This window comes from Carcharhinus amblyrhynchos, chromosome 8 (genome assembly GCF_965287045.1).
Source record: "Carcharhinus amblyrhynchos chromosome 8, sCarAmb.v2.hapA, whole genome shotgun sequence".
NCBI lineage: Eukaryota > Metazoa > Chordata > Chondrichthyes > Carcharhiniformes > Carcharhinidae > Carcharhinus > Carcharhinus amblyrhynchos.
In genome coordinates, this window is record NC_137331.1 from 117,096,417 (window position 1) to 117,124,376 (window position 27,960).

Genomic DNA, 27,960 nt, shown 5'->3' on the forward strand with positions numbered 1-27,960 from the left:
TATGATAGAAGCGGGAAGTTGTTTCCACTGGCAGTGAAACTAGAACTAGGGGGCATGGCCTCAAAATAAGGGGAAGTAGATTTAGGACTGAGTTGAGGAGGAACTTCACCCAAAGGGTTGTGAATCTGTGGAATTCCCTGCCCAGTGAAGCAGTTGAGGCTACCTTATTGAATGTTTTTAAGGCAAGGATAGATAAATTTTTGAACAGTAAAGGAATTAAGGGTTATGGTGAGCGGGCGGGTAAGTGGAGCTGAGTCCAAGAACAGATTAGCCATGATCTTATTGAATGGCAGAGCAAGCTCGAGGGGCCAGATGGCCTACTCCTGCTCCTAATTCTTTTGGTGGAGAAGGTGATGAACTCTGCCTTTGGTGGAGAAGGTGGTGAAGAAGGCGTATGGTATGCTTGCCTTTATAGGACGGGGCATTGAGTATAAAAGTTGGCATATGATGTTGCAGCTATATAGAACGTTTGTTAGGCCACATTTGGAATACTGCGTCCAGTTCTGGTCGCCACACTACCAAAAGGACGTGGAGGCTTTGGAGACAGTACAGAAAAGGTTTACCAGGATGTTGCCTGGTATGGAGGGTCTTAGCTATGAGGAGAGATTGGGTAAACTGGGGTTGTTCTCCCTGGAAAGACGGAGGATGAGGAGTGACCTAATAGAGGTGTATAAAATTATGAAGGGCATAGATAAGGTGAACAGTGGGAAACTTTTTCCCAGGTCAGAGGTGACGAACGCAAGGGGTCACAGGTTCAAGGTGAGGGGGGCAAGGTTTAACACAGATGTCAGGGGGATATATTTTACACAGAGGGTGGTGGGGGCCTGGAATGCACTGCCAAGCAAGGTGGTAGAGGCGGACACGCTGGGATTGTTTAAGACTTATCTGGATAGCCACATGAACAGACCGGGAATGGAGGGATACAAATGAATGGTCTAGTTGGACGCATGAGCGACGCAGGCTTGGAGGGCCGAAGGGCCTGTTTCCTGTGCTGTATTGATCTTATGTTCTTATAACCTAACCTGCACACCTTTGGACTGTGGGAGGAAACCAGAGCACCTGGAGGAAACCCACACAGACACAGGGAGAATGTGCAATCTCCGCACAGACAGTGCCCCGAAGCTGAAATTGAACGTGGGTCCCTGGCGCTGTGAGAGAGCAGTTTTAGCCACTGTACCACCGTGGCGCCCAAGAATCAAATGTGCTCCGCACTGAGCTGCTAAATTGCATTAAAAATAGATGATCAATATACTCTTATACATTAGTTACTAAAAGATTATAAAATGCTACAATGCGTTAAGTTGTGTAAGGGCTGCCTGCTTTGCTGGAAGAAGAGTAGATTTGCAAATCATTTCTATTATTAATGTTTTGACAAGAGTCACAGCATTTCTGTGACATTGGTTCGATGCTCCATCTGACCTGTCAAAGTTAACAGGTTTTCATCGAAACTAAGCTGTCTCTTCACCCACTTCTTCCTAAGTTATTTTGAATGCAGAATGGTGGAATGCGGGGCATCATTACATTGAGCAAAATTATTCATCATAACATAGCAAAGCCTGGAATCCTCATCACGATATTTTGCACAGATTTTTATTTAGTTTCTGCCTGTTAACATTGATATTTATAATGTGGAGGTTAAGCAGAGTGACAATATCATAAAGACACGTGATTTATGCCAGTCTCAATTTCTTCTTGATGTCATTTGAAACAAAGATGCTAGTAGCACTAATCTGTTTTAAATGGGTTGATGTCTCTTAAAATCAGAGCTGAAGGAATCTGAGAGCAGTAGATCATAGAATCCCTACAGTACAGAGAGAGGCCATTCAGCCCATCAAATCTACACGGACTATAATCCCACCTAGGAACTACCCTCGTATCCCTACATAATATACCAACTAATCCCTCTAACCTACAAATCTCAGGACAATTTTAGCATGGCCAATCAACCTAACCTGCACATCTTTAGACTGTGGGAGGAAACCGGAGCACCTGGAGGAAACCCATGCAGACACAAGGAGAATGTGCAAACTCCACACAGACACCTGAGTCAGGAATCGAACCCAGGTCCCTGGAGCTGTGAAGCAGCAGTGCTAACCACTGTGCTACCATACCACCCAGTAAATCAGTGTTCACGCAGCAATCTCAATTGGTTGTGCTAAATTCTCCCCCAGTGTAACCGAATAGGAGTGTGGCAACTAGGGGATTTCCACAGTAACTTCATTGCAGTGTTAATGTAAGCCTACTTGTGACACTAACACATAAACTGAAAGGACTTAAACACTGGCGTCATTTCAAAATTTATATGTTTTGAGACTCGTAATTTGAGTGAAATTCCTTTATCTTATTTTAAAATGGCAATTATAACACATTGAACTGGGACCTTTAGTTTTGTAACTAGTTTATATATTAACTAGTGGTATATATTAATGACTTGGAAGAGGGGGTAGGTGGTGTGATCAGCAAATTTGCTGATGACACTAAGATGGTTGGATTGGCGGGTACTGAGGAGCAGTGCCTGGCAATGCAACAGGACATAGACAGGCTGGTAGATTGGGCAGATAGATGGCAAATGGAATTTAATCCGGAGAAATGCGAGGTGATGCACTTTGGCCGGAATAATGTGGAGGGGAGTTATACGATAAAAGGTAGAACTATCCGGAGTATAGATACGCAGAGAGACCTGGGGGTGCAAGTGCACAAGTCCCTGAAGGTGCCGGCGCAGGTGCAGAATGTGATGAGGAAAGCGTATGGTATGTTAGCCTTCATAGGAAGAGGTATAGAATATAAGAGTAGGAGTCTGATGTTGCAGTTGTATAGAACGTTGGTTAGGCCTCACTTGGAGTACTGCGTCCAGTTCTGGTCGCCGTACTACCGGAAGGATGTAGAGATCCTGGAGAGAGTGCAGAGGAGATTTACCAGGATGCTGCCTGGTATGGAAGGGCTGTCTTACGAGGAAAGATTGAATGAACTTGGACTGTTTTCCCTTGAGAGACGTCGGCTGAGGGGGGATCTAATAGAGGTTTATAAGATTATGAAAGGGATAGATAGAGTAAATGGTGGTAAGCTTTTTCCGTTATTAGAAATGGATAGAACGAGGGGTCACGAGCTTAGGGTGAGGGGGGCTAGGTATAAGACAAATATTAGAGGGCAGTTTTTCACGCAAAGGGTAGTGGGGGTGTGGAATGCACTGCCGAGTAAGGTGGTGGAAGCAGGCACGCTAGGGTTGTTTAAGAGTCACTTAGACAGCCACATGAGCGGGCTACATATAGGGGGATATAGTAGGCCTTAATAAACATTGTAGGCTTGGGAATACGTTTTGCCTTAGGGATGTTACAGTCTTTGCCTGTTTAATAATGAATTTTTTGTCTCCACAGGCATTTAAGTCCAGCAAGGGGCATGCATGCGGCAGGTTGTGGTGGGCTGCTCTTGGACGTTGCTTCGGGAGTTGCCTATTGCTTCATGTCGTTAGTGTGCTTAAACTGGACCATCTCGAGGGCAACATGACAGCTCAGAGACTATCTCTGTTGCTGTGCGGACACATGGATTTGGGCCTGTGTCTGTGGGAGTTTGCACGTTCTCCCCGTGGTTGCGTGGGTTTCCTCCGGGTGCTCCGGTTTCCTCCCACATCCCCAAAGATGTGCTTTTAGGCTGATTGATTGGGTACTAAAATTGTCCCTATATTGGACCTCCCTGATCCTCGCACATTAGGCGTAGACTAAAATCATGAATAGGTCACTGAGACAGTGGGACGGCGGCGCGGGCTCGTTGGGCCGAAGGGCCTGTTTCCCGTGCTGTGTTGTTCTTTGTTCTTTGTTCTTTGTTCTTCTTTAGTTGAGTTTCTGTTTTAGTTCAGTTTTAGTATCAGAAGTAGGCAATTCTCTCCCTCTCGAACCATGATAGGGCTGGATTTAAAGTTTATTTATTAGTAAAACAAGTCAGCTTACACGAACACAGCACTGTGCAAATCCCCTTGTCACCACACTCTGATGCCTGTTTGGGTATGCTGAGGGAGAATTTAGCATGGCCAATCCACCTAACCAGCAGGACTGTGGAAGGAAACCGGACCACCCGGGGTAAACTCACGCAGACACAGGGAGAACTGCACAGACTGTGACCCCAGCCAGGAATCGAACCCGGGTGGGTTCCTGGCACTGTGAGGCAGTAGTGCTAACAACTGTGCCACCACGCCAGCCCTGAGGGTAACTCAGACACGACACATGGCATATCCCTATGAAGGTTGCTGCGCTGACGATACTAAATTATTCACAACTTTAAACAATCGGTGAGGCAGTGGATAAATTAAATGAGATGAATGAGAGCAGGAGCTGAATAGTGGGGCCACTATTGACTGAATGAATGGAATTGCCAGGCTTATCACGTTCCGAACATACGTGGCCCAACACTGACCGTTTTTTGGATGTGTCTTTCAGGAATCATCAGAACAGCTCTACCTAACATGGACAGGGAGGCCAAAGATCGCTACCTGCTGGTGATACAAGCAAAAGATATGGTTGGACAAATGGGAGGCTTGTCCGGGACCACGTCGATCACCGTTACTCTCAGTGATGTCAATGACAACCCACCTCGCTTCTCTCGCAGTAAGGAACTGTATTAACTCCTTATCACGGCAAACCATTCATCAAACTTTCACTGTGATATCTTCCTACCTGGTGAGGTGGAACCATAGATCACTCACTGCATGTTCATTAGAAACATGATTAACCTAAGGGTCGGTAACGTTTTGGGAACTTAGGGTAAATATTTTCAAAAAGAGATGGCTGCTATTTCTGAAGTATTTACAAGGCATATGATACATTGTTTGGTGATCCCACTGTTCTATTTCATTGGCGATCTCAGGGTTTACATAATTCCCTTCGCACAAGAGTCTTATCTCGGGAGGCAATGTATTATCGCTTAAACTATTAACTCAGAAACTCAGCTAATATTCTGGGGAACTGGGTTTGAATCCCGGGAAGATCTTGGGGTCCGGGTTCATAGGACACTCAAATCGGCTTCACAGGTAGAGGATGTGGCTAAGAAGGCGTATGGTGTACTGGCCTTCATCAATCGAGGGATTGAGTTTCGGAGTCGGGAGATAATGCTGCAGTTGTATAAGACCCTAGTCAGACCCCACTTGGAGTACTGTGTGCAGTTCTGGTCGCTTCATTACAGGAAGGATGTGGAAGCCATAGAAAGGGTGCAGAGGAGATTTACAAGGATGTTGCCTGGATTGGGTGACATGCCTAATGAGGATAGGTTGAGAGAGCTAGGTCTTTTCTCCTTAGAGAGACGAAGGATGAGAGGTGACCTGATAGAGGTGTATAAGACGTTGAGAGGTATTGATAGAGTGGATTCTCGGAGGCTTTTTCCCAGGGCTGGAATGGCTGCCACAAGAGGACACAGGTTTAGGGTGCTGGGGAGTAGGTACAGAGGAGATGTCAGGGGTAAGTTTTTCACTCAGAGGGTGGTGGATGCGTGGAATCGGCTGCCGGCAGTGGTGGTGGAGGTGGATTCAACTGGGCCTTTTAAGAGACTTTTGGATGAGTACGTGGGACTTAATAAGATAGAGGGTTATAGGCAAGTCTAGTAGGTAGGCATATGTTCGGCGCAACATGTGGGCCAAAGGGCCTGTTTGTTCTGTAGTTTTTCTACGTTCTATGTTCTTTTTTATGCTCACAAAGTTCTTAATCAAACCCCCATTCAATGGGCATTGTCCAAGCCAAGAGCCACCATTTAAACATGGCTCCTTTCTTGCCTTGCTCTTTTCCCAGGCTGAAGGAGATGGCTCACAACCTCTGTGTCCTATCTGACCCTGAGTTTCACACTCGCTCGTCACAAACACGCCTGGGTCCACCTCCACCACATCGCCCATCTCCACCCCTTCATCAGACCATCTGCTGCTGAAGCCCTCAGCCATTGCCTCGGTCACCTTCAGAATTGTGGATTATTTCTCAGGTTCGTCCAGTTCCTGCCACAGTTGAACCGTCAGAAATTTCAGCTTATCCAAATCCCTGCTTCTTGTGTAATTTAGCACATTGAATCCAATTCACTCATCGCTCCTCTTTGCAGTCTGCCAATTACTCCCGTTCTTCAATGGGTTCAACATTGCCCACCCTCCTCCCCTGCCCCCCAATCAACACCACCCCCCCATTGCCGCAAATTAAGTTCCTAACTTTGCATTGAAATCACAGAATGCTACAATATAGAAAGAGGTCATTCAGCCCATCGAGCCTGCACCGGCCACAATCCCACACAGGCCCTATTCCCGTAATCGCACGTATTTACCTTGCAAATCATTACCTTGCCTTCATTAATTGAGGGATTGAGTTTAGGAGTCAGGAGGTAGTGCTGCAACTTTATAAGACCCTTGTCAGACCCCACTTGGAGTACTGTGCGCAGTTCTGGTCACCTCACTACAGGAAGGATGTGGAAGCTATTGAGAGGGTGCAAAGGAGATTTACAAGGATGTTGCCTGGATTGGGAGGCATGCCTTATGAAGACAGGTTGAGGGAGCTCGGTCTCTTCTCCCTGGAGAGACGAAGGTTGAGAGGCGACCTGACAGAGGTTTATAAAATGTTAAGAGGAATAGATAGGGTGGATTCTCGGAGGCTATTTCCTAGGGCTGAAATGGTCGCTACGAGACGACACAGGTTTAAGGTGCTGGGAAGCAAGTACAGAGGAGATGTCAGGGGTAAGTTTTTCACTCAGAGGGTGGTGAGTGAGTGGAATCGGCTGCCGTCGGTGGTGGTAGAGGCGAACTCGTTGGGGTCTTTTAAGAGACTTCTGGATGAGTACATGGGATTTAGTGGGATTGGGAGTTACAGATAGTTCTATGGCCTGGTAGGTATAGATGTGATCGGTGCAACTTGTGGGCTGAAGGGCCTGTTTGTGCTGTAGTGTTCTATGTTCTAAATCCTCCTAACACTAAGGGGCAATTTAGCATGGCCAATCAACCTAAGCTGCACATCTTTGGAGTGTGGGAGGAAGCTGGAGTACCTGGAGGAAGCCCATGCAGACACGGGGCGAACATGCAAACTCTTCGCAAACTCTCACATTCACCCGAGGCCAGAATTGAACCTGGTTCCCTGATGCTATAAGGTAGCAGTGCTAACCACTGTGCCAACATGCCGCCCACAAATCCTTCCACACTTCCACGCTCTCACCCAGTCTCAATATCTGTCACCTCCTCCAGCCCTACAACCTCAGAGAACATCGTAGCCCTTCATCCCTGACCTCTTGCACATCTCCCGCTTCCTTAACCAGCCCCTCCCTCCCTTCCGTTTCCATTGGCGGGGTCAGTATTCCTGCCAGGGGGAACAGGCCACTCAAGCCTTTCTCGTGCCTGCCCATGGGTTCCATAAATCCCAACCCCCCACAGTCCAAAAGATGGGCTGGTTAGGTGTATTGGCCACGCTAAATTCTCCCTCAGTGTACCCGAACAGGTGCCAGAGCGTGGCAACCGGGGGATTTTCACTGTAACTTCATTGCAGTGTTAATGTAAGCCTACTTGTGACACTAATAATAATGAAATAAATAAATATACATTTCCACTTCTGCCCTAATGATGAAGAGAATCTTGTCTCTGCGAATCATTGCTTTTTAGATAAATTTAAGCTCTCTGAAGAAGGCTTATTGAATCTTCCCAGACTGGGCTGTAACTGCTGTTGACTCTGTCAAATCCCCAGCTGATCTCGATTGTATTTCTCAGTGGATGATTCATGATGCTAGCATTAAATCTCACAGACTCTCCTTCCACTGGGTAATGGAAGCATCAGTTGATACATCACCTTTTTTCACCTCATCAACGCAATAAACCCATTCCAGAAAGTAAGATTTTCACCACCATTCCATGAATTTCATCAAGCAATCATTGAATCCCGGCAGTGCAGGAGGAGTCCATTCGGCCCATTGAGTCTGCACTGACCACAATCCCACCCAAGCCCTACTCCCGTTATCTCTCATATTTACCCTGATACTAGCGTTAATTTAGCATGGCCAGTCTACATGACCAACACAGTTTTGGACTGTGGGAGGAAACCATCTCTCCTCCCCTCCATCTTTCCTCCTCTCCACGTCTCCTCCTCTCCACGTCTCCTCCTCTCCACGTCTCCCCCCCCCCTCCTCTCCTCCTCTCCTCCTCCTCTCCTCCTCTCCTCCTCTCCTCCTCCTCTCCTCCTCTCCTCCTCTCTTCCTCTCTCCCTCTTCACCTCTCCCCTCTTCACCTCTCCTCCTCTCCATCTCTTCACCTCTCCCCCTCCTCTCTTCACCTCTCCCCCTCTCATCCTCTCCACGTCTCCTCCTCTCCACGTCTCCCCCTCCTCTCCTCCTCTCCTCTCCTCCTCTCCATCTCTCCTCCTCTCCATCTCTCCTCCTCTCCTCCTCTCCACGTCTCCTCCTCTCCACGTCTCCCCCTCCTCTCCTCCTGTCCACCTCTCCACCTCTCCTCCTCTCCTCTCCTCCTCTCCATCTCTCCTCCTCTCCTCCTCTCCATCTCTCCTCCTCTCCTCCTCTCCACCTCTCCTCCTCTCCTCCTCTCTTCCTCTCCTCCTCTCTCCCTCTTCACCTCTCCTCCTCTCCATCTCTCCACCTCTCCCCCTCCTCTCTTCACCTCTCCCCCTCTCATCCTCTCCATGTCTCCTCCTCTCCTCCTCTCCACCTCTCTCCCTCTTCACCTCTTCATCTCTCCCCTCTTCATCTCTCCCCTCTTCACCTCTCCCTCTCTCCCACTCTCCACCTTTCCATCTCTGCATCTTACCCCCTCAGTCCCTCTCCATGTCTCCACTTCTCCCCCTCTGCCCCTCTCCACCTCTCCACTTCTCCCCCTCTCCACTTCTCCCCCTCTCCCCTTCTCCACCTCTCCCCCTCTCCACCTCTCCCCCTCTCCACCTCTCCCCCTCTCCACCTCTCCCCCTCTCCATCTCTCCCCCCCTCCATCTCTCCCCCCCTCCATCTCTCCCCCCCTCCATCTCTCCCCCTCTCCATCTCTCCCCCTCTCCATCTCTCCCCCTCTCCATCTCTCCCCCTCTCCATCTCTCCCCCTCTCCATCTCTCCCCCTCTCCATCTCTCCCCCTCTTCCCCTCTCCACCTCTCCATCTCTCCACCTTATTCCCTCACCCCATCTTCGCCTCTTGCCCTCTCCACTTCTCCCCCTCTCCCCTTCTCCACCTCTTCCCCTCTTCCCCTCTTCCCCTCTCCACCTGTCCACCTCTCCACCCCTCCACCTCCCCGCCTCTCCATCTCTCCCCCTCTCCATGTTTCCACCTCCCCTCTCTCCACCTCTCCCCTTCTCCACCTCTCCACCTTTTCACATCCCCACCTCCCATTCCACCTTCAGTTCGCCTCTGAAAACCTACCTCTTTGACCAAGCTTTAGAACATCAGCCTAAAAGGGCAGGCATGGTGGCACAGAGGTTAACGCTGCAGCTTCACAGCTCCAGCGACCTGAGTTCAATTCCCATCTTGGGTCACTGTCTGTGTGGAGTCTGCACGTTCTCCCAGTATCTGCGTGGGTTTGCTCCGGTTTCCTCCTACAGTCTGAAAAACATGCTGGTTAGGTACATTGACCCGAACAGGCGCCGGAGTGTGGCGACTAGGGGAATTACGCAGTAACTTCATTGCAGTGTTAACGTAAGCCTTACTTGTGACTAATAAATAAACTTTACTTTTACTTTAATGTTTGTCTTGGCATCTAATTTTGCATCACCACACGCCTCTGATAATCCATGGGGCATTTGACTTATTAGAAGTGTAGGTGAAAAGAACCATTGTCAGGAGTTTATAACTTTACTACGGCTTGCCTTCTGACAGCAGACACACTGGATAATTTAAATTACCGCTTACTTCGGTCGGACCGAGAGGCAGGATGTTTTTTACCCTTAGGAGACTGGTTAGATTTCACACAGTTCTGCCCTCACACTGATGTGAATGGACTTTCTTACAGAGTTTGTTGGGGGTGAAGTGGGGGGGGGATGGGTGAAGGATTCAGGTGTTGCCTGATAATTATATGCTAATATATGTTAATAGTATTCCTGACACTGAGCATTGGAACACGTTACTTCATTGGCACGGCGAATGGGACAATCACATTATACATTTATATTCGCGTGGTTTCTGATTTTTCGAATATCCCGCAAGACTTTCCGTTTCCGTCACTGCGCCCGGCCAATGGAAATGGGACAGGAAAAGGCCAACCCACGTCCCGTGACATGAATGATGACCGTGCTGTGATTGGAAAAGTTAAAATAATGTGGTCACCAGGCTGTTACTTCTGACAACTGGCTAGCTGTCAAGCAAGACAACAGCATTACTCCGCAGGTGTGTCGGTCCACCTTGTTGTCCGACGAGGGGCATGCACACGGTGGGTCGTGCGTGGGCTGCTCTTGGATGTTTTGAGAGTGGCCTAGTACTTCGCGTCGTGTGTGTGTGTGCTTAAAACTGGACCAGCAGATGGGAACCACAACAGCTCAGTGACTATCACTGCTAGCTGTGCAGATACATGGATTTGGGCCAGTGTCTGTGGGAGTTTGCGCATTCTCCCTGTGGTTGCGTGGGTTTTCTCCGGGTGCTCCAGTTTCCTCCCACACCCCAAAGATGTGCTCTTAGGCTGATTGGTGTAACAAATTGTCCCTAAATTATTCTGCCCTGAATCTGGTATTCACAGGTCAAGGTCACAGGTCAATCTGATAGACACAGGTCAAGGGAGGTGTAGGAAAAATACATTGTAAAGATGGAGGCGTGGGCTCGTTGGGCCGAAGGGCTGTTTCCCGTGCTGATTTGTTCTTTGTTTTTTGTTTTTTGTAAAAGTGAATGTGTCTTCAGATGCATTAGAATAGATTATCCACAGGATAAAGTGTTATTCTTCATTATACAACATGGAAAGCCTAGCCTGATGTGAGATCTAAAATTAATTGTTGCCATTTATGCTTTGCAGAACAGTCCAGCCATCTGTTCAGTTATTTGAAAGAACATAAGAAATAGGAGCAGGAGTAGGCCATCTAGCCCTTCAAGCCTGCCCTGCCATTCAATAAGATCATGCCTGATCTGAAAGTGGTTCAGTTCCACTTACCTGCTCCCCATAACCCTTAATTCCCTTATTGATTAGAAATCTATCTACCCATGACTTAAACATATTCAACGAGGTAGCCTCCACCACTTCAGTGGGCAGAGAATTCCAGAGATTCACTACCCTCTGAGAGAAAAAATTCCCCTTCAACTCTGCTCTAAACTGACCTGCCCCCCCGCCCCACCCTTATTTTGAGGCTGTGTCCTCTAGTTCTTGTTTCCTTTCTAAGTGGAAAGAATCTCTCTGCCTCTTTTACTCATTATTCACTACTCTTTTACTCTTTTACTGCCTCTTTACTCTGAGCTTTTACTCATTTCACACAGCAGAGCTGAGATAACTGGCTGATTGAGAGTTTTGACAGGTATATGGCTATCATAAATGGCACAAATGGTTTCTGTACTGCAGAGTTTATTTACACAGCTGTCGAGGGAAATGTCAGTCTGTTTATTGTAACAGATTTATGAGCTACTGGAGAGGATAATACTTTTTTAGTGTTTCCTCAAGTTACTTTTAATTAGTTTGACAGTTTTTTTCTGAGCTTTGTAAGAGGATATTGCCTTTTAAGCACCAATTCAAGTGATGTTTGTTTACGTTGATGAATTTAAGAGCTTTCCAATGTTACTATGGTGTTCAGTTTATAATGTGGGAACTAGGCAAGTGTGTTGGGGATGGGGGCTTGTGAAATGTTAAGGGGGTGAGGAAGTAAATGGCTAAGTTGGTTAATGGGATGAGTATGAAGTGGACTTTTTGCTGATCTGAAGATCTATGCCTCATTTACCTGCCTAATTACCTGTTGTATCTGCATGCTGACTTTGTCTGATTCATTTGAGGATATCTTGATTCCACTGTGCCACAGTATTCTACAGCCTCTCCCCATTTAAATAACATACTGCTTTCCTACACTTCCTGCCAAAGCAGACAACTTTATACTCCACATTATACTTCACCCATTGGCTCGACCGATCTATCTATCCCTTGGTGATTTTCTGCATCCTCCTGACAAGTATTGTTCCCAGTTACCTTTGTACTGTCAACAAATTTAGCTCCAACATGGATGTTTGTTACAAGCGGTCCCAGGATGTGTTTGATATAGAATGCTGGAAACAAGGGTGAGATTTTCCAGCCCTTCCTGTCAGCAGGATCTTTCAGTCTCACTGAAGATGACCCCCTTCTCCCCCACTGCAGCGGGGTTTCCCAGCGGCAGGACGCGTGAGCCATACAAAATGGCGCAGCCCATGGTGAGACTGGAAGATCCCACCAGCCATTAATGGTGAGCTGCCTCAAGCACCAGAAAATAATCCAGGGTGGGGGCAGGGGGGCTGGAAAATCTCAGCGCAGGTCTCCAGGGACTCTCAAACATTTATCAGAACATAAACATAAGAACATAAGAAATAGGAGCAGGAGTAGGCCATCCAGCCCTTCGAGCCTGCCCCGCCATTCAATAAGATCACGGCTGATCTGTCGTGTCTCAGTTCCACATTCCCGCCCTCTCCCCATAACCCTTAATCCCCTCGCTTATCAAAAACCCATCAACCCGCGCCTTAAAAATATTGAGCGAGGCAGCCTCTACCACCTCAACGGGCAGAGAATTCCAGAGATTCACCACCCTTTGAGTGAAGAAGTTCCTCCTCAACTCCATTCTAAACTGCCCCAACCTTTATCTTGAGGCTGTGCCCCCTAGTCCTACTGTCCTTTCTGAGCGGGAAGAGTCTCTCCACCTCTATCCTATCCATCTCATTCATCATCTTATATGTCTCAATGAGATCTCCCCTCATTCTTCTAAACTCTAACGAGTACAATCCTAGTTTATTCAGCCTCTCCTCATAGCTCAACCCCCTCAACTCCGGTATCAGCCTAGTGAACCTCCTCTGCACTCCCTCCAAGGCCAAAATATCCTTGCGTAAGTGCGGCGACCAAAACTGCACACAGTACTCCAGCTGCGGCCTCACCAATGCCCTATACAGCCGCAGCAAGACCTCCCTACTTTTATATTCAATCCCCCTCGCTATAAAGGCCAGCATCCCATTCGCCTTCCTGACCACCTGCTGCACCTGCAAGCTGGGTTTTTGCGACTCATGCACAAGGACCCCGAGGTCCCTCTGCACCATCGCCTGCTGCAGTTTTTCGCCACGTATGTAATAGTCCTTCCTACCATTAACTACATACATCTATGTACAGGGATCGATAAGAATGAGGCTTCTTCCAGAGCCACCCCTCTCTGAGCTTTGGTCACGCGTGATCAGGTGATTATATTAGCTTTAACTTAATCATAGAATCCTACAGTGCAGAAAGAGGCCATTCGGACCATCGAGTCTGCAGTGACCACAAACCCCATAAGTCCATGCATTTACCCTTCTAATCCCCCTGACACTGAGGGCCAATCAATCTAACCTGCATATCTTTGGACTGTAGGGGGAAACCAGAGCACCCAGAGGAAACACACTTAGACATGGGGAGAACGTGCAAACACCATACAGATAGTCACCCGAGGCTGGAATTGAACCCGGATCCCTGGCGCTGTGAGGCAGCAGTGCTAACCACTGTGCCACCGTGCCACCCCTTAGTAATAATTAGTAAATCCTATATGATTCCTTCACCAAACTCCTTCCTCTATGATTATAAACAGTTTGTTAGGGCCTGGGACCAGAACCCCAAAATATATTATGAAACCAGACGGGACCCCAACAAATTTTCCACTTTGACATAAATGTGAAGAAAGGATATTTCCTTCCAGGAATGATTCCACTGACTGAGGAGCGATTGTTTTTTCATTGTGATACAAACTTTATTTAATAACATAGTTTAAATATAACAAATGAAACAACTTAATTATTAACATTTGAATAATATTTAAAAATGAAAAGGAAACAACTTTAGTTTATAATCTATCACTGTTTCAGTTCCAAATTAGCAACATTCCTTTTAGAGTCTTACATGTCACCTTAAATACAGTTAACAACCATAAATATACTTGCGATGATGAGTGTAGAGAGTCTTGACGCTTTCAGAGAGAGATTTTGTGAGGGGTGAATTCTCAGGGTCAGTTTATACATGCCTCTGACTTCAGCAGATCTGCAACTGAAATTATTTGGTTTTTCCAGCCTCAGACCTATCGCCTGCCAATACCACATCAACATCTGAAAGATAACACATGACCTCTTCAATCAACCTGATCAAAATCCCCAGGGGAAATCTCCATCTGTAAACAACGCTCTGTCCGAATTAAACACTGCACGGCTAAAATGAGTAATAATGCGAAGTGCATTCCCACCAGACATACCGACTGCATATAGAGTGAAGATGAATTTTTAAACATTTCCCTTAAATATATATATATATTTAAATCAATTGCACTACTAAGATCAGACAATTGTCCCCCATGAGGTAATGAAGAATCAACTATTGCACAATGCACATTCATTTCTGATTACTCTCCCATTGAATGTGTACATGTAGATACAGCCACACAGTGATAATAAGGTGGTATTAAATGGGCAGGTGTTCCATATGATATGAAAAGGTCACTTAGGGATACTGTGGTTGTTACTGGAATGAGCTCAGGCTTGAGTCTATTATTAAATTGTTGCTGGTTTGTATCAGAATAAACAAAGGTATGAAAACAGTGGCTGGGATTTGACCTCACCATTAGCCATGAGTTGAATCTTCCAAGCCGCCAAAGTCAACGGCCATTTGTGTTGCTCTTCAGTCCTGCTGCCGGGGTTTGGGAGGGGAATGGGGATGGTGTGGGATGGTGGAGAAAGGGGTCGCCTTCAGCAGGACTGGAAGATCCTACCGACAGGAAGGGCTGGAAAATCCTGCCTAATGGATAGAGCATGTCGTCCTGTCAATGCTGAGGCAGGTAATGTTAGTTTGGAAAACCCCATTGCTTGTTTGATTTGACTTGATTTGATTTGATTTATTATTGTCACATGTATCACAAGCTTTCGGAGTGCTACTCCTTCATCGAGTGGGTCAGGTGATCACTCACCTGATGAAGGGGCAGTGCTCTGAAAGCTCATGCTATGATATAAACCTGTTAGACTTTAACCTGGTGTTGTGAGACATCTTACTGTGCCCACCCCAATCCAATGTCGACATCTCCACATCACGTGTATTAGTATGCAGTGAAAAGTACTGTTTCTTGTGCACTAAACAGACAAAGCATACCTTTCAGAGAGAAGGAAAGGAGAGAGTGCAGAGAGTAGTATTTAGATTCATTACATAGATTCTCTTTCGTGATACCAGGGAACACTTTGGAGTAATTTTTATCTCGCTGCTCAAGAAGGATGCAAAAACCTAAATAACAAAGTTCGCAGCACAGAACAGGCTTGGAATAATGATAGGCAAAGATTCCAAACTTCTCTGTTGACAATTTTCTGGCTTTGGTCATGAAGATAATTATAGTTTTGATGTGTTTGCTGAAAGACCAAAATTTGTTCAAAGGCTTCCCTGACACCATGTGGTAGTGCTTCATACAAATACTCCTGGGGAGAATTTTACACACCTTTCAGTTGAGTTTCCAGGTTGGGGGCAGCCTTACAATTCCCCAGGTGGCTTGCTGCCAGACCCCACCCGAGCTGTCTGCAGTTGTATGGAGTGAGCGAGGCACAGGTCTTTGCCCCAGTTGCAGCGATTACGAAGTGATGAATGAATGGCCATTGAAGTGCTGCTTCCAGCACATGGGGGTTCAGGGATTTGAGGGAAGCCCAGCAGGCCACCTGAACACCCAAGGTCAGATTCACCTTCTGGATGCTCCTCTCCACTTGGCTTTGCTCTGACGACCCCCCCATCCGGTCTCTGGGTAGGAGCCTCCTTCCAACCCAGTTATGAGACCCTCCACCTATGTGGTCCTGTGGGCTTCAGCACTTGGACAGGGAGTGCCGATTGTAGTTCCAGCAGTGGCCCCTATTCCTGGTGGTGCTGATGGGCAACTAAACTCTCGGGAAATCAGATGGCCAGAGAGGCTTCCACCCGAGTGAAAGGCAGAAATCCCATCCGCAGGCAACCAACACACATCGGAGTGTTAAAGTTTTACGTGCTATCGTAATAGTCGGGAAAGGGGTGCTCTCTGACCTTTTTTGGTGTGATAGCCATAGAAGTTTACAGCATGGAAAACAGACCCTTCGGCCCAAATTGTCTATGCCGCCCTTTTTTTAACCCCTAAACTAGCCCCAGTTGCCCGCATTTGGCCCATACCCCTCTATACCCATCTTACCCACGTAACTGTCTAAATGCTGTTTAAAAGACAAAATGATACCCACCTCTACTACTGCTTCTGGCAGCTTGTCCCAGGCACTCACCACCCTCTGTGTGAAAAAATCACCCCTCTGGACCCTTTTGTATCTCTCCCCTCTCACCTTAAACCTATGCCCTCCAGTTTTAGACTTCCCCACCTTTGAGAAAAGATGTTGACTATCTAGCTGATCTGTGCCCCTCATTATTTTTTAGACCTCTAAAAGATCGCCCCTCATTATTTTTGAGACCTCTATAAGATCATCACCTGTTATTTTTTAGACCTCTATAAGATCACCCCTCAGCCTCCTACGCTCCAGAGAAAAAAGTCCCAGTCTATCCAACCTTTCCTTATAACTCAAACCATCAAGTCCCAGTAACATCCTAGTAAATCTTTTCTGGAAACCCCACTCTCCAAAACATCCTGCCCCTGATTTTTTTTATTGATTCCTTTTGTTATTGATTTATGGGATGTGAACAGCGCTGGCTAGGCCGACATTGATTATCCATCTCTACTTTCCTTTGAGGAAGTGGTGGTGAGTGGCCCTCTTAAACTGCTGTAGTGTTGTTAGGGAGGGAGTCCCTGGATTTTGATACAGTGACAGTGAAGAGATGCTGATATATTTCCATGTTAGGATTATGAGTGAGCTTAAACCGAAAGAGAAAATGCTGGAAAATCTCAGCGGGTCTGACAGCATCTGTAAGGAGAGAAAAGAGCTGATGTTTCGAGTCCAGGTGACCCTTTGTCAAAGCTAAGAGGCATAGAAAGTGGGAGATATTTATACTGCAGGAGGAGGGAATGAAAGATGAGTCATAGCCACAGAAGCCAGGGGAAAAGATTGCTAATGGCTGTCCACAGAGAGAATAAAGAGAGAATAAAAGGCCAAACGGCAGAGAAGCTAAAATGAGAGGGTAAGCTGTGACAGGTGAAGATGTTGGGGGAGGCACCTTCCCATGCAATCACAGAGGATGTAACACTTGTTCCTTTACCTCTTCCATGCTCACCACCCAAGGTCCAAAACACTCATTCCAGGTTAAGCAGCGTTTCACTTCCACCTTTTTTAATTTGGTCTATTGCATTCGCTGCTCCCAATGTGGTCTCCTCTAAATCGGAGAGACCAAACATAGACTGGGTATTCGTTTTGCTGAGCACCTTCAGTCTGTGCACAATCAGGACCCTAACTTTCCCGTTGCTTGCCATTTTAACACCCGATCCCGCTCCCGTGCCCATGTGTCTGTCCTTGGCCTGCTGCAATGTTCCAGTGAAGCTCAACACAAACAGCATCTCATCTTCCAGCTCGGCACGCTACAGCCTTGCAGTCTCAACATCGAATCCAACAACTTCAGATGATTCGCTGTACCCCACCTCCACCCCTTTGTTTTCATTCTATTTTGTTTATTTTTTTACTTTTCTCTACCTTTTATTTCATTAATGTCTTTCTTCATTTTTCTTACCCCCCCCAACTCTTTCCCCCACTTTATCCCCTTCCCTTACTTTCCCTGCCCCTTTGCTTCCCCTTTTCTAAATTTTATCTCTGTCCTAATCATTTCCGCACCACCTCCCCCGTTCCCCCAACACCTTCATCTGTCACAGCTCACCCTCTCATTTCAGCTTCCCTGCCGTTTGGCCATTCACACCCTTTATTCTCTCTGTTGGCTTCCATTAGCAGCCTTCCCCCCTGGTTTCTGTGGCTATGACTCATCTTTCATTCCCTCACCCTGCAGTATAAATATCTCCCACTTTCTGTGCCTTTTAGCTTTGACAAAGGAACATCTGGACTCGAAACGTCAGCTCTTTTCTTTCTTTACAGATGCTGCCAGACCTGCTGAGATTTTCCAGCATTTTCTCTTTGGGTTTCAGATTCCAGCATTGTAGTAATATGCTTTTATCCAGTGAGTGAGTTTAACTGGTAGGGTTCCCCTGTGCTCGTTACTGTTGCTCTTCTAATCTAAGTGGTCGAGAATGTGGATTTGGAAGATGCTGTTGAAAGATTTGATTTGATTTATTACTGTCACATATATTAGTCTACAGTGAAAATTATTGTTTCTTGTGCGCTGTACAGGCAAAGAATAGCGTGCATAGAGTAGGAAAGGAGAGAGTGCAGAACGTACTGTTACAGTCATAGCTCGGGTGTAAAGATCAACTTAATACAGGATAGGTTTAGGCGGCTTGGTGGTGCAGTGGTTAGCACTGCTGCGTCACAGTCCCAGCAGCCTAGGTTCAATTCCGGTCTTAGGTCACTGTCTACGTCAAGTTTGCACGTTCTCCCCATGTCTGTGTTTCCTCCGAGTGCTCCGGTTTCCTCCCAAACTCCAAAGATTGGTGGATTGGCCATACTAAATTGCCCTTTACTGTCAGAGGGATTAGGAGGGTAAATACATAGGGTCATGGGGATCAGTGGGATTGTGGTCGGTGCAGACTCAATGGGCTGAATGGCCTCCTTCTGCGCTGTAGGGATTCAATGATTCTATGAAAAGTATGATGGCAGCAGGGAAGATGCTGTCCTTGAGTCAGTTGGTACTTGAGCTCAGACTTTTGTATCTTTTTTCCCGATGGAAGAAGGTGGAAGCGAGAATGTCTGCGGAGCGTGGGGTCCTTGAAGAAACCTTGGTGAGGTACTGCAGTGCACTTTGTACATGACACATTGCTGCTGCTACTCTGCATTGGTAATGGAGGGAGCGAATGCTATAAGTGGTGGATGGGATGCAATCAAGCAAGCTGATTTATGCTGGATGGCGTTGAGCTTCTTGAGTGTTGTTGGAGCTGCACCCATTCAGGAGTGTTCCATCACACTCCTGACGTGATACTTGTAGAGGCAGAAATTCAGATGCTAGCAATCAACCTAAGGAGCTAAATGAAAGCTTTCTGTTGTTCATGGATCTGCTAATATTCATAAGCTTGATCATGTGTGACTTGCTTCAAGAGCTTTGGGATAATAAGGAGAATGAAGATTACCATTGTAGCTGTTTTCATCATTTTGTTTTGCTGATTTCTGATCAAGAGTAACTTACATCGTCCCTGGGAATGAGGCAAATTGTCTTTTGGGGAAAGGAAGTGAATTATACGAGTGACTGGCTTCATTGTAAAATGTGTTCCTAATTTCAGCTGTTTGGTATCTGCCTTGCGAAACCTGATGGTTTAACCAATGCCAGGAGGCATCATGTTTCTCCTTCTGGTTGGTCTGTTAAGACTTGTCGTGGGGTTAATATCAATTCCACCACCTCCACCCCACCCCCCACCCTGCTGCAACAGCACAGTAGGTGTACCTACACCATATGGGCTGCAGCCATTCAAGAAGGCAGCATGCCACCACCTTCTCAAGTGCTACTGGGGATGGGCAATAAATACTGGGCCCAGCCAGAATGAACAGTGATAAACCCACCCTCTTCTCCACTTTGCCATTCAGTCCTACTTAGAAAATTCTAACAGGACTAGACCGGGTAGATTCAGAAAGAATGTTCCCAATAGTGGGGGAGCCCAGAACTAGGGGTCGTAGTTTGAGGATAAGGGGTAAACCTTTTAGAACTGAGTTGAGGAGAAATCTCCTCACCCAGAGATTTGTTGGTGAGACCACATTTGGAATATTGTGTTCAGTTCTGGTCACCTCACTATAAGAAGGATGTGGAAGCATTGGAGAGAGTGCAGAGGAGATTTACCAGGATGCTGCCTGGTTTGGAGGGTAGGTCTTATGAGGAAAGGTCGAGGGAGCTGGGGCTTTTCTCTTTAGAGCGGAGGAGGATGAGAGGCGACTTAATAGAGGTTTATAAGATGATGAGAGGGATTGATAGAGTGGACGTGCAGAGACAATTTCCTCAGGTGGATGTAACTGTTGCTGGGGTATAACTATAAGGTTAATGGTGGGAGATGTAGGAGGGATGTCCGAGGTAGATTCTTTACTCAGAGAGTGGTTGGGGTGTGGAATGCACTGCCTGCTGTGATAGTGGAGTCGGACACTTCAGGAACTTTCAAGCGGTTATTGGATAGGCACACAGAACACACCAGAATTATAGGGAGTGGGATAGCTTGATCTTGGGATTGGACATAGCTCGGCACAACATTGAGGGCCGAAGGGCCTGTACTGTGCTGTAATGTTCTATGTTCTATAGTGAATGTGTGAATTCACTACCACAGAAAGTAGTATTTTGTTTTCATTCATGGGACATTGCTGGTTGGCCAGCATTTATTGTCTGTCCCTTGTTGTCCTGATCCCTCTTTAGAATTTAGTTTTACCAGAACATAACATAAGAACTAGGAGCAGGAGTAGGCCATCTGGCCCCTCGAGCCTGCTCCACCATTCAATAAGATCATGGCTGATCTTTTTGTGGACTCAGCTCCAGGATGCAGGCACAAAGTGCCCCTCAATGACTACACCTGCAGGAAGTGTCAGCAGCTGCAAAAACTTGAGCTCCAGGTTGTGGCACTCGAGTGGCAAGTGGATTCACTGTGGTGCATCGCAAGGTTACAAGAAGCGATGAAGTGCACAGGCAGAGAGGGATTTTTTTTTGTTGTTGTTTTTATTCCAATTCAATCAAATCAAGTCCAATTCAGAGTCTCAACAAGTTGAGACATTCCCGGTCCAAGCTGACAAGACAGGGCTCTCACCTCCTGTCTGGGGCTTGATCTACACGATCCAAGATGATTGGAGTAGGTATAGCTCCCCCTCCGAGGCTTGATCTCATTTGCATCTTAGCCAAAAGGCTGAGATGCCCCTTTCAAAAATTGCTTCAAATGAAGCTAAAATGTAACCTAATGACTTCAACCAAGTACAGCATGTTGATACCACGCTTGATCTTGGCCAAAAGGCCGAGGCAGGCAGAGAGGGAATGGATGACATCCAGAGCATCGAAGAGAAACAGACGGAATGCAGGAATCCCCTGAGGCTCACTCGCTTTCTAACTACTTTTCCATCTTTGATGCTGATAAGCAGGATGGTTCCTCAGAAGATTTTAGCAAGATCCAAGTTTGTGGCACCATGGGTGGCTCCACTGCACACAGTGGGGGGAAGAGAAAGAGTGGAAGTGGTCCAGTGATAGGGGATTCCATAGTTAAGGGAGCAGACAGGCGTTTCTGTGGCCATGGCTGTGATTCCAGGATGGTATGTTGCCTCCCTGAGGCCATGGTCAAGGGTGTCACAGAGCGGCTTTGGAAGGGGTGATGGTCTACATTAATAAAAGCATAATGACATAACAAAAACTAAGAGCAGGAGTAGGCCATCTGGCCCCTCGAGCCTGTTCCGCCATTCAATAAGATCATGGTTGATCTTTTAGTGGACTCAGCTCCACTTACCCACCCACTCACCACAACCCTTAACTCCTTTGTTCAAAAATTTATCTATCCTTGCCTTAAAAACATTCAGTGAGGTAGCCTCAACTGCTTCACTGGGCAGGGAATTCCACAGATTCACAACCCTTTGGGTGAAAAAGTTCCTCTTCAACTCAGTCCTAAATCTGCTTCCCCTTATTTTGAGGCCATGCCCCCTAGTTCTAGTTTCACCTGCCAGTGGAAACAATTTCCCTGCTTCTATCTTATCCATTCCCTTCATAATCTTATATGTTTGTTTAAGATGTTCCCTCATTCTTCTGATTCCAATGAGTATAGACCCAGTTGACTCAGTCTCTCCCCATAAGCTAACTCTCTCAACTCTGGAATCAACCTAGTGAATCCCCTCTGCACCCCCTCCAGTGCCAGTATATCCTTTCTCAAGTAAGGAGACCAAAACTGTACACAGTACTCCAGGTGTGGCCTCACCAGCACCTTATACAACATAATCTCGCTGTTTTTAAACTCCATCCCTCTCTCAATGAAGGACAAAATTCCATTTGCCTTCTTAATTACCTGCTGCACCTGCAAACCAACTCCTTGTGATTCTTGCACAAGGACACCCAGATCCCTCTGCACAGCAGCATTCTGCAATTTTTTACTATTTAAATAATAGTCAATTTTGCTGTCATTCCTACCAAAATGGATGACGTCACATTTATTCCAGCTGCCAGACCCTTGCCTACTCACTTAGACTATCTATATCCCTTTGCAGACTTTCAGCGTCCTCTGCACACTTTGCTCTGCCACCCATCTTAGTGTCATCTGCAAATTTTGATGACAATCATTTACGGTTTACACAGATGACTTGGAGTTGGGGACAAATCGTCTATGTAAATCGTAAACAACTGTGGTCCCAATACTTATCCCTGAGACACACCATTCATCACTAATTGCTAACCAGAAAAAGCACCCATTTACCCCCCACTCTTTGCTTTCTGTGAGTTAACCAATCTTCTATCCATCCTAATATATTACCTGTATCACAGTGCATCTTTATCTTATGTAGCAGTCTTTGGTGCGGCACCTTGTCAAATGCCTCCTGGAAGTCCAGATATACCACATCCATAGGTTCCCCATTGTCCACTGTGCATGTAATGTTGTCCTTATATGTTCCCCTTATGGCCACTTCCTTTGGGTAAAACAAAATCTAATGAATTTATTTCTGATCATTTTTAAGTTGTAAATCTCAATTTTACATCTCTCTGAAATTCGACAGCTAAATATCCAAATCCTTACTTATCTCCTAATACAAATTTCTACCCGTGGGTGTACTTGTAGAACTTCCAACTTGGCCCTATTCACTTCAAATACCTGCTTTTCACTCCTAGCCCACTGGTCTGAATTCCATAGTCACTCAGTCCGCAGCTTATTAATCTCACACCCCGGTACACACACCCCTAAGGCCCTGTTTTGTAGAATACCATTCTAATACCCCAGAAATATTTAAAAAACAAAATTTTCTTTGCACTTTCCACATTTTACTTTATATCTTTGGTCAACAAAAATCTTATCAATTTCCAATCTAACATCAATGCATCAATTCCCGTTTGTGGGAGAGAATTCCAAATCCCCACGGCCAATGGGAAAACAGAGGTAGGGAATGGGATTTCTGTAGTAACCGACAATCTGCTATCAACACATCATGGAAACCAATGATTAATAAATTGCTCGGTGGAGCCAAAGCTTCATCTCCTTTGCAACTGAACAGTTTGATATATCAGCATTGTTTCACCATTCTGATGAAGTTCCTCAGCGACAAGGAATTATTGACAGCTCCTTGATGAAATCAGAGGAGAGATGAAGAGAAATCATGTTTTTATGGTCTGGAATGCACTGCTTTAAAGGCTCAGTAAAGGGAATGATGTCAATAATAATCTTCAAGGAAAGAAACTGTACCGGATGTGGGGAAGGACAGAGGAATCAGATACGCTCTCCAGTTCTTGCAAAGAGCTAGTATAGGCATGATGGGCCGAATAGTATCCGTCTGCTCCGCCATTCGTAGGGTGGGAATGTTCTCAGGGGCTAGCAGTGCCTTTAAAGTGGTGACCAGGGTGAGACGGAGATCTGATAGCAACATTGAAAATAATGAAGGGAATAAATAAGATAGAAGCAGGGAAGTTGTTTCCACTGGTGGGTAAAACTAGAAGTAGGGGGGATGGCCTCAAAATAAAGGGGGAGCAGATTTAGGACTGAGTTGAGGAGGAACTTCTTCACACAAAGGGTTGTGAATCTGTGGAATTCCCTGCCCAGTGAAGCAGTTAAGAACCTGGTGAACTGATGCAGCAACAATAATCTCTCCCTCAATGTCAACAAAATGAAGGAGATTGTCATCAACTTCAGGAAGCGTAAAGGAGAACATGCCCCTGTCTACAGCAATGGGGACGAAGTAGAAAGGGTCGAGAGATTCAAGTTTTAGGTGGCCAGGTCACTAGCAACCTGCCCTGGTCTCCCCATGTCGACACTATAGTTAAGAACTCCCACCAATGCCTTTACTTTCTCAGAAGACTAAGGAAATTTGGCATGTCTGCTACCACTCTCACCAACTTTTACAGATGCACCATATAAAGCATTCTCTCTGGCTGTATCACAGTTTGGTATGGTTCCTGCTCTGTCCAAGACTGCAAGAAACTGCAAAGAATTTTGAACGAAGCCCAGTGCATCACTCAAACCAGCCTCTCACCCATTGACTCTGTCTACTTTTCCCGCTGCCTCGGCAAAGCAACCAGCATAATTAAGGGGCCCGGACATTCTTTCCTCCATCTTCTTCTGTCTGGAAAAAGATACAAAAGTCTGAGGTCACGTACCAACCGACTCAAGAACAGCTTCTTCCCTGCTGCTGTCAGACTTTTGAATGGTCCTACCTTGCATTAAATTGATCTTTCTCTACACCCTAGCTATGACTAGGGTGCTACATTCTGCACTCACTCCTTTCCTTCTCTATGAATGGCATGTTTTGTCTGTATAACTCGCAAGAAACAATACTTTTCACTGTATATCAATACATGTGACAATAATAAATCAAATCAAATCAACGGGGACCAGGCGTGGTCACCCCATTGGTGGGTACGAAGGCCATTGAAGCCCCCCCTCCCGGGCCCCTGGGAGGCGGGGAGGGTGGTGGTGTTGTGTGCTGGGTGGAGAGGAGGCCTGGATGAGCTTTAGCTCGAACATGACCTTGTCCAGGGAATGTCTGTAACCTGAGCTTCAGTGTGGTATGGAGCATCCTCTACTTCACCGCACCACCTGGATATGACCAACTACCCCACAGGAGCAGCACTGTAACAGGAATGGGGGCAGTTCATTGATGGCTACTATTGCAATGGTTGCATCTAATTTTCTGCCTCATAGGCTACTCTGCCTTGGAATCCATTGAGATCCGGTGGAGTTCCCCAGCCAGCTCAGGAAGCTCCTCCAATTTCGGCGATCTGTATTTTCCATTTCCATGGCTGCCGCCTCATCATAAACCTCCTTCCACATCAGCTTGTCAACTTTGCTCAAAAGCTTGAGCTGGCTTTTCTTGTTCTTTAGGCCTCTGACCAATATGTCTCCAAAGAGGATTTCTGAGTTCACCCCACGCCTGTGGGGATGAGGGTTTCTCTTTCATTCAACCATATTCTGCAGCAGTCACACTTATCAACTGCTTCTGTTCCCTGAATGCAACACTCAGTGTAATCTCATTCTTAGTCATTTCATAGCAGGAGTCCAGAATTTTATTAATTCCAGCATGTTCCATTGAGCTGGTTGCTTGTTGGCAACAATTGTTAGACACCACATCATAGAATCATAGGAGAAGATGGCCACTCGGCCCATTGGGTCTGTACCAGCACAATCCCAATTAGGCCCTATCCCCGTAACCCCAAATATTTGCCCTGCTAATCCCTTAAATCTATATCTATATATCCTCGGACACTCAAGCAACTTAGCATAGCCAATCAACCTAATCCACACATTATAGACATCAGAAGGATCTAGCCTGATCATTTTTAATTTGATTTATTTTTGTCACATGTATTCGTATACAGTGAAAAGTATTTTTGTTGCACGCTATACAGATAAAGCATACCATTCATAGGGAAGGAAAGGAGAGAGTGCAGAATGTAGTGTTACAGTCATAGCCCGGGTGAAGAAAAAGGTCAACCTCGAGGTAGGTCCATCCAAAAGCCTGGCAGCAGTAGGGAAGAAGTTGTTCTCGAGTCGGTTGCTACATGACCTCAGACTTTTGTATCTTTTCCCCAATGGAAAAAGGTGAAAGACAGTGTGCCTGGGGTGCGCGAGGTCCTTGATCATGCTGGCTGCTTTTCCGAGGCAGCGGGAAGTGTAGAGTCAATGGATGGCAGGCTGGTTTGCGTGATAGGTTGGGCTTCGTTCACGACCTTTTGTAATTCCTCGCGGTGTTGGAAAGAGCAGGAGCTATGCCAAGCTGTGTTACAACCAGAAAAAATGCTTTCTATGTTGCAAAAGTTGGTGAGAGTCGTAGCTGACATGCCAAATTTCCTTAGCCTTCTGAGAAAATAGAGGCATTGGTGGTATTCCTTAACTATAGTGTCGGCATGGGGGGGGACCAGGACAGATTGTTGGTGATCTGAACACCTGAAGTTCTCAGCCATTTCTGTTTTGTCCCCGTTGAGAGGTAGACAGGGGCATGTTCTCCTTTATGCTTCCTGAAGTTGACGACAATCTCATTCATTTTGTTGACTTTGAGGAGGAGGTTATTGTTGCCGCACCAGTTCATCGGATTTTCTATCTCATTCCTGTAGTCCGTCTCGTCACTGTTTGAGGTCTGACCCACTACGGTGGTGCCTGGGGAGGAAATCATTTTCTTTATCCTCATCTCCAATTATAGTTGCTATTAGACAAGTGTAAATTCTTTTTCGTAATTACACTGGTCTAATTACCTGTTTAGGTTGAATTTCCCATTATCCCAACTCCCAATGCCATTTCATTTCAATCACATACTGTGCTGACTCATTCTGTGCTTTAACAGTCTTCCAAATGGTTCATACCTCGTGAAGATCAGGTTTAGCAGTTCCAAAGGATGTGTCACAATGTTCTTCATTCCCCCGTTCCCCAAATGAAATGTAAAAGAAAATTCTATTCTCGCCTTGTCGTCATCTTGCGTCTTTCCAATTAACAGTGCGAGGCAGAGTTAAGCCGCAAAAAGACTGACAAAGGGCGAGAGAGGTCAGAAATCTGAAGTAAAAACAGAAAAAATAAGGCTGGTCAGACTCGGCAGGTCAGGTAGCATCTGTGCAGAGGGAGAGAGTTAACGTTTCAGCTCGGTAACCTTTTGTCAGAACTGAAGGGAGATAGAAATGGCCCAGAGCTTCCCTTCCCTGGAGGGGTCACACCCAAATGAGCTGCCGATGATTCCATGCTGGAAGTCCCCATGTACGGATCAGAGGATGATTGCTCCCAATGTTCAACTTCCATTGGGAAATTATGCTGCACTGGGAACCATCCAAAACTCTGGTTTAAATTGGAGATTTCCAATGATCCTGACTCTCTTCACAGATTAATTACCCAGGAATGATAGAAAGATGAAAACCTCTTCTTACTTTTGGAAAAGTATGTTGGCTTACGGTGGTACAGTGGTTAGCACTGCTGCCTCCCAGCACCAGGGACCTAGGTTCGATTCCCAGCTTGGGTCACTGTCTTTGTGAAGTTTGCACATTCTCCCCTTGTCTGTGTGGTTTTTCTCTGATTTTCTCCCACTGTCAAAAGATGTGCGCCCCTTAGTGTCAGGGGGGTCATGCAGGGTAAATACGGAGGGTTGCGAGGAAAGCGTCTGGATGGGATTGTTGTCGGTGCAGGCATGACTGACCAAATGGTCTCCTTCTGCACTGTGGGGATACTATAACCCTCCTAACCCCTGGCTACCCTCCTGACCATTCCCCTCCCCTCACTAGAGTTTAACATGTATTTATTAGTCACACGTAGGCTTACATTAACACTGCAGTGAAGTTACTGTGAAAATCCCCTAGTCGCCACAGTCTGTTTGGGTCAGTGCACCTAACCGGCACATCTTTCAGACTGTGAGAGGAAACCGGAGCACTCGGAGGAAACCCATGCAGACATGGGGAGAATGTGCAAACTCCACCCAGACAGTGACCGAGGCTGGGAATTGAACCCGGGTCCCTGGCGCTGAGAGGCAGCAGCGCTAACCACTGTGCTACCGTACTGCCCCGCTATGTCCCACCTAGGCAACTACCCCTGAACACTCTCCCACTGCCTGATGAGCCATACCCAACTCTCCATCCCAGCTCCCAGCCTCCCGGATTATTCTCCTCAACCCCTCCACTCCCCCCGAAATACCCTCCCACCCTGACCTTAACTCCAATGCCCT

At 46.4% G+C, this 27,960-nt stretch overlaps 1 protein-coding gene across 1 annotated transcript in view; it reads left to right on the top strand.

Annotated features, from left to right (window-relative positions):
* Positions 1-27,960, top strand: part of LOC145346862 (cadherin-7-like) — a 167,743-nt gene that overhangs the window by 64,369 nt on the left and 75,414 nt on the right. Inside the window, exon 5 of the mRNA XM_080194706.1 lies at positions 4,431-4,598. Coding sequence (XP_080050832.1) covers positions 4,431-4,598 — 168 coding nt within the window. The remainder of the gene's footprint in view (positions 1-4,430; positions 4,599-27,960) is intronic.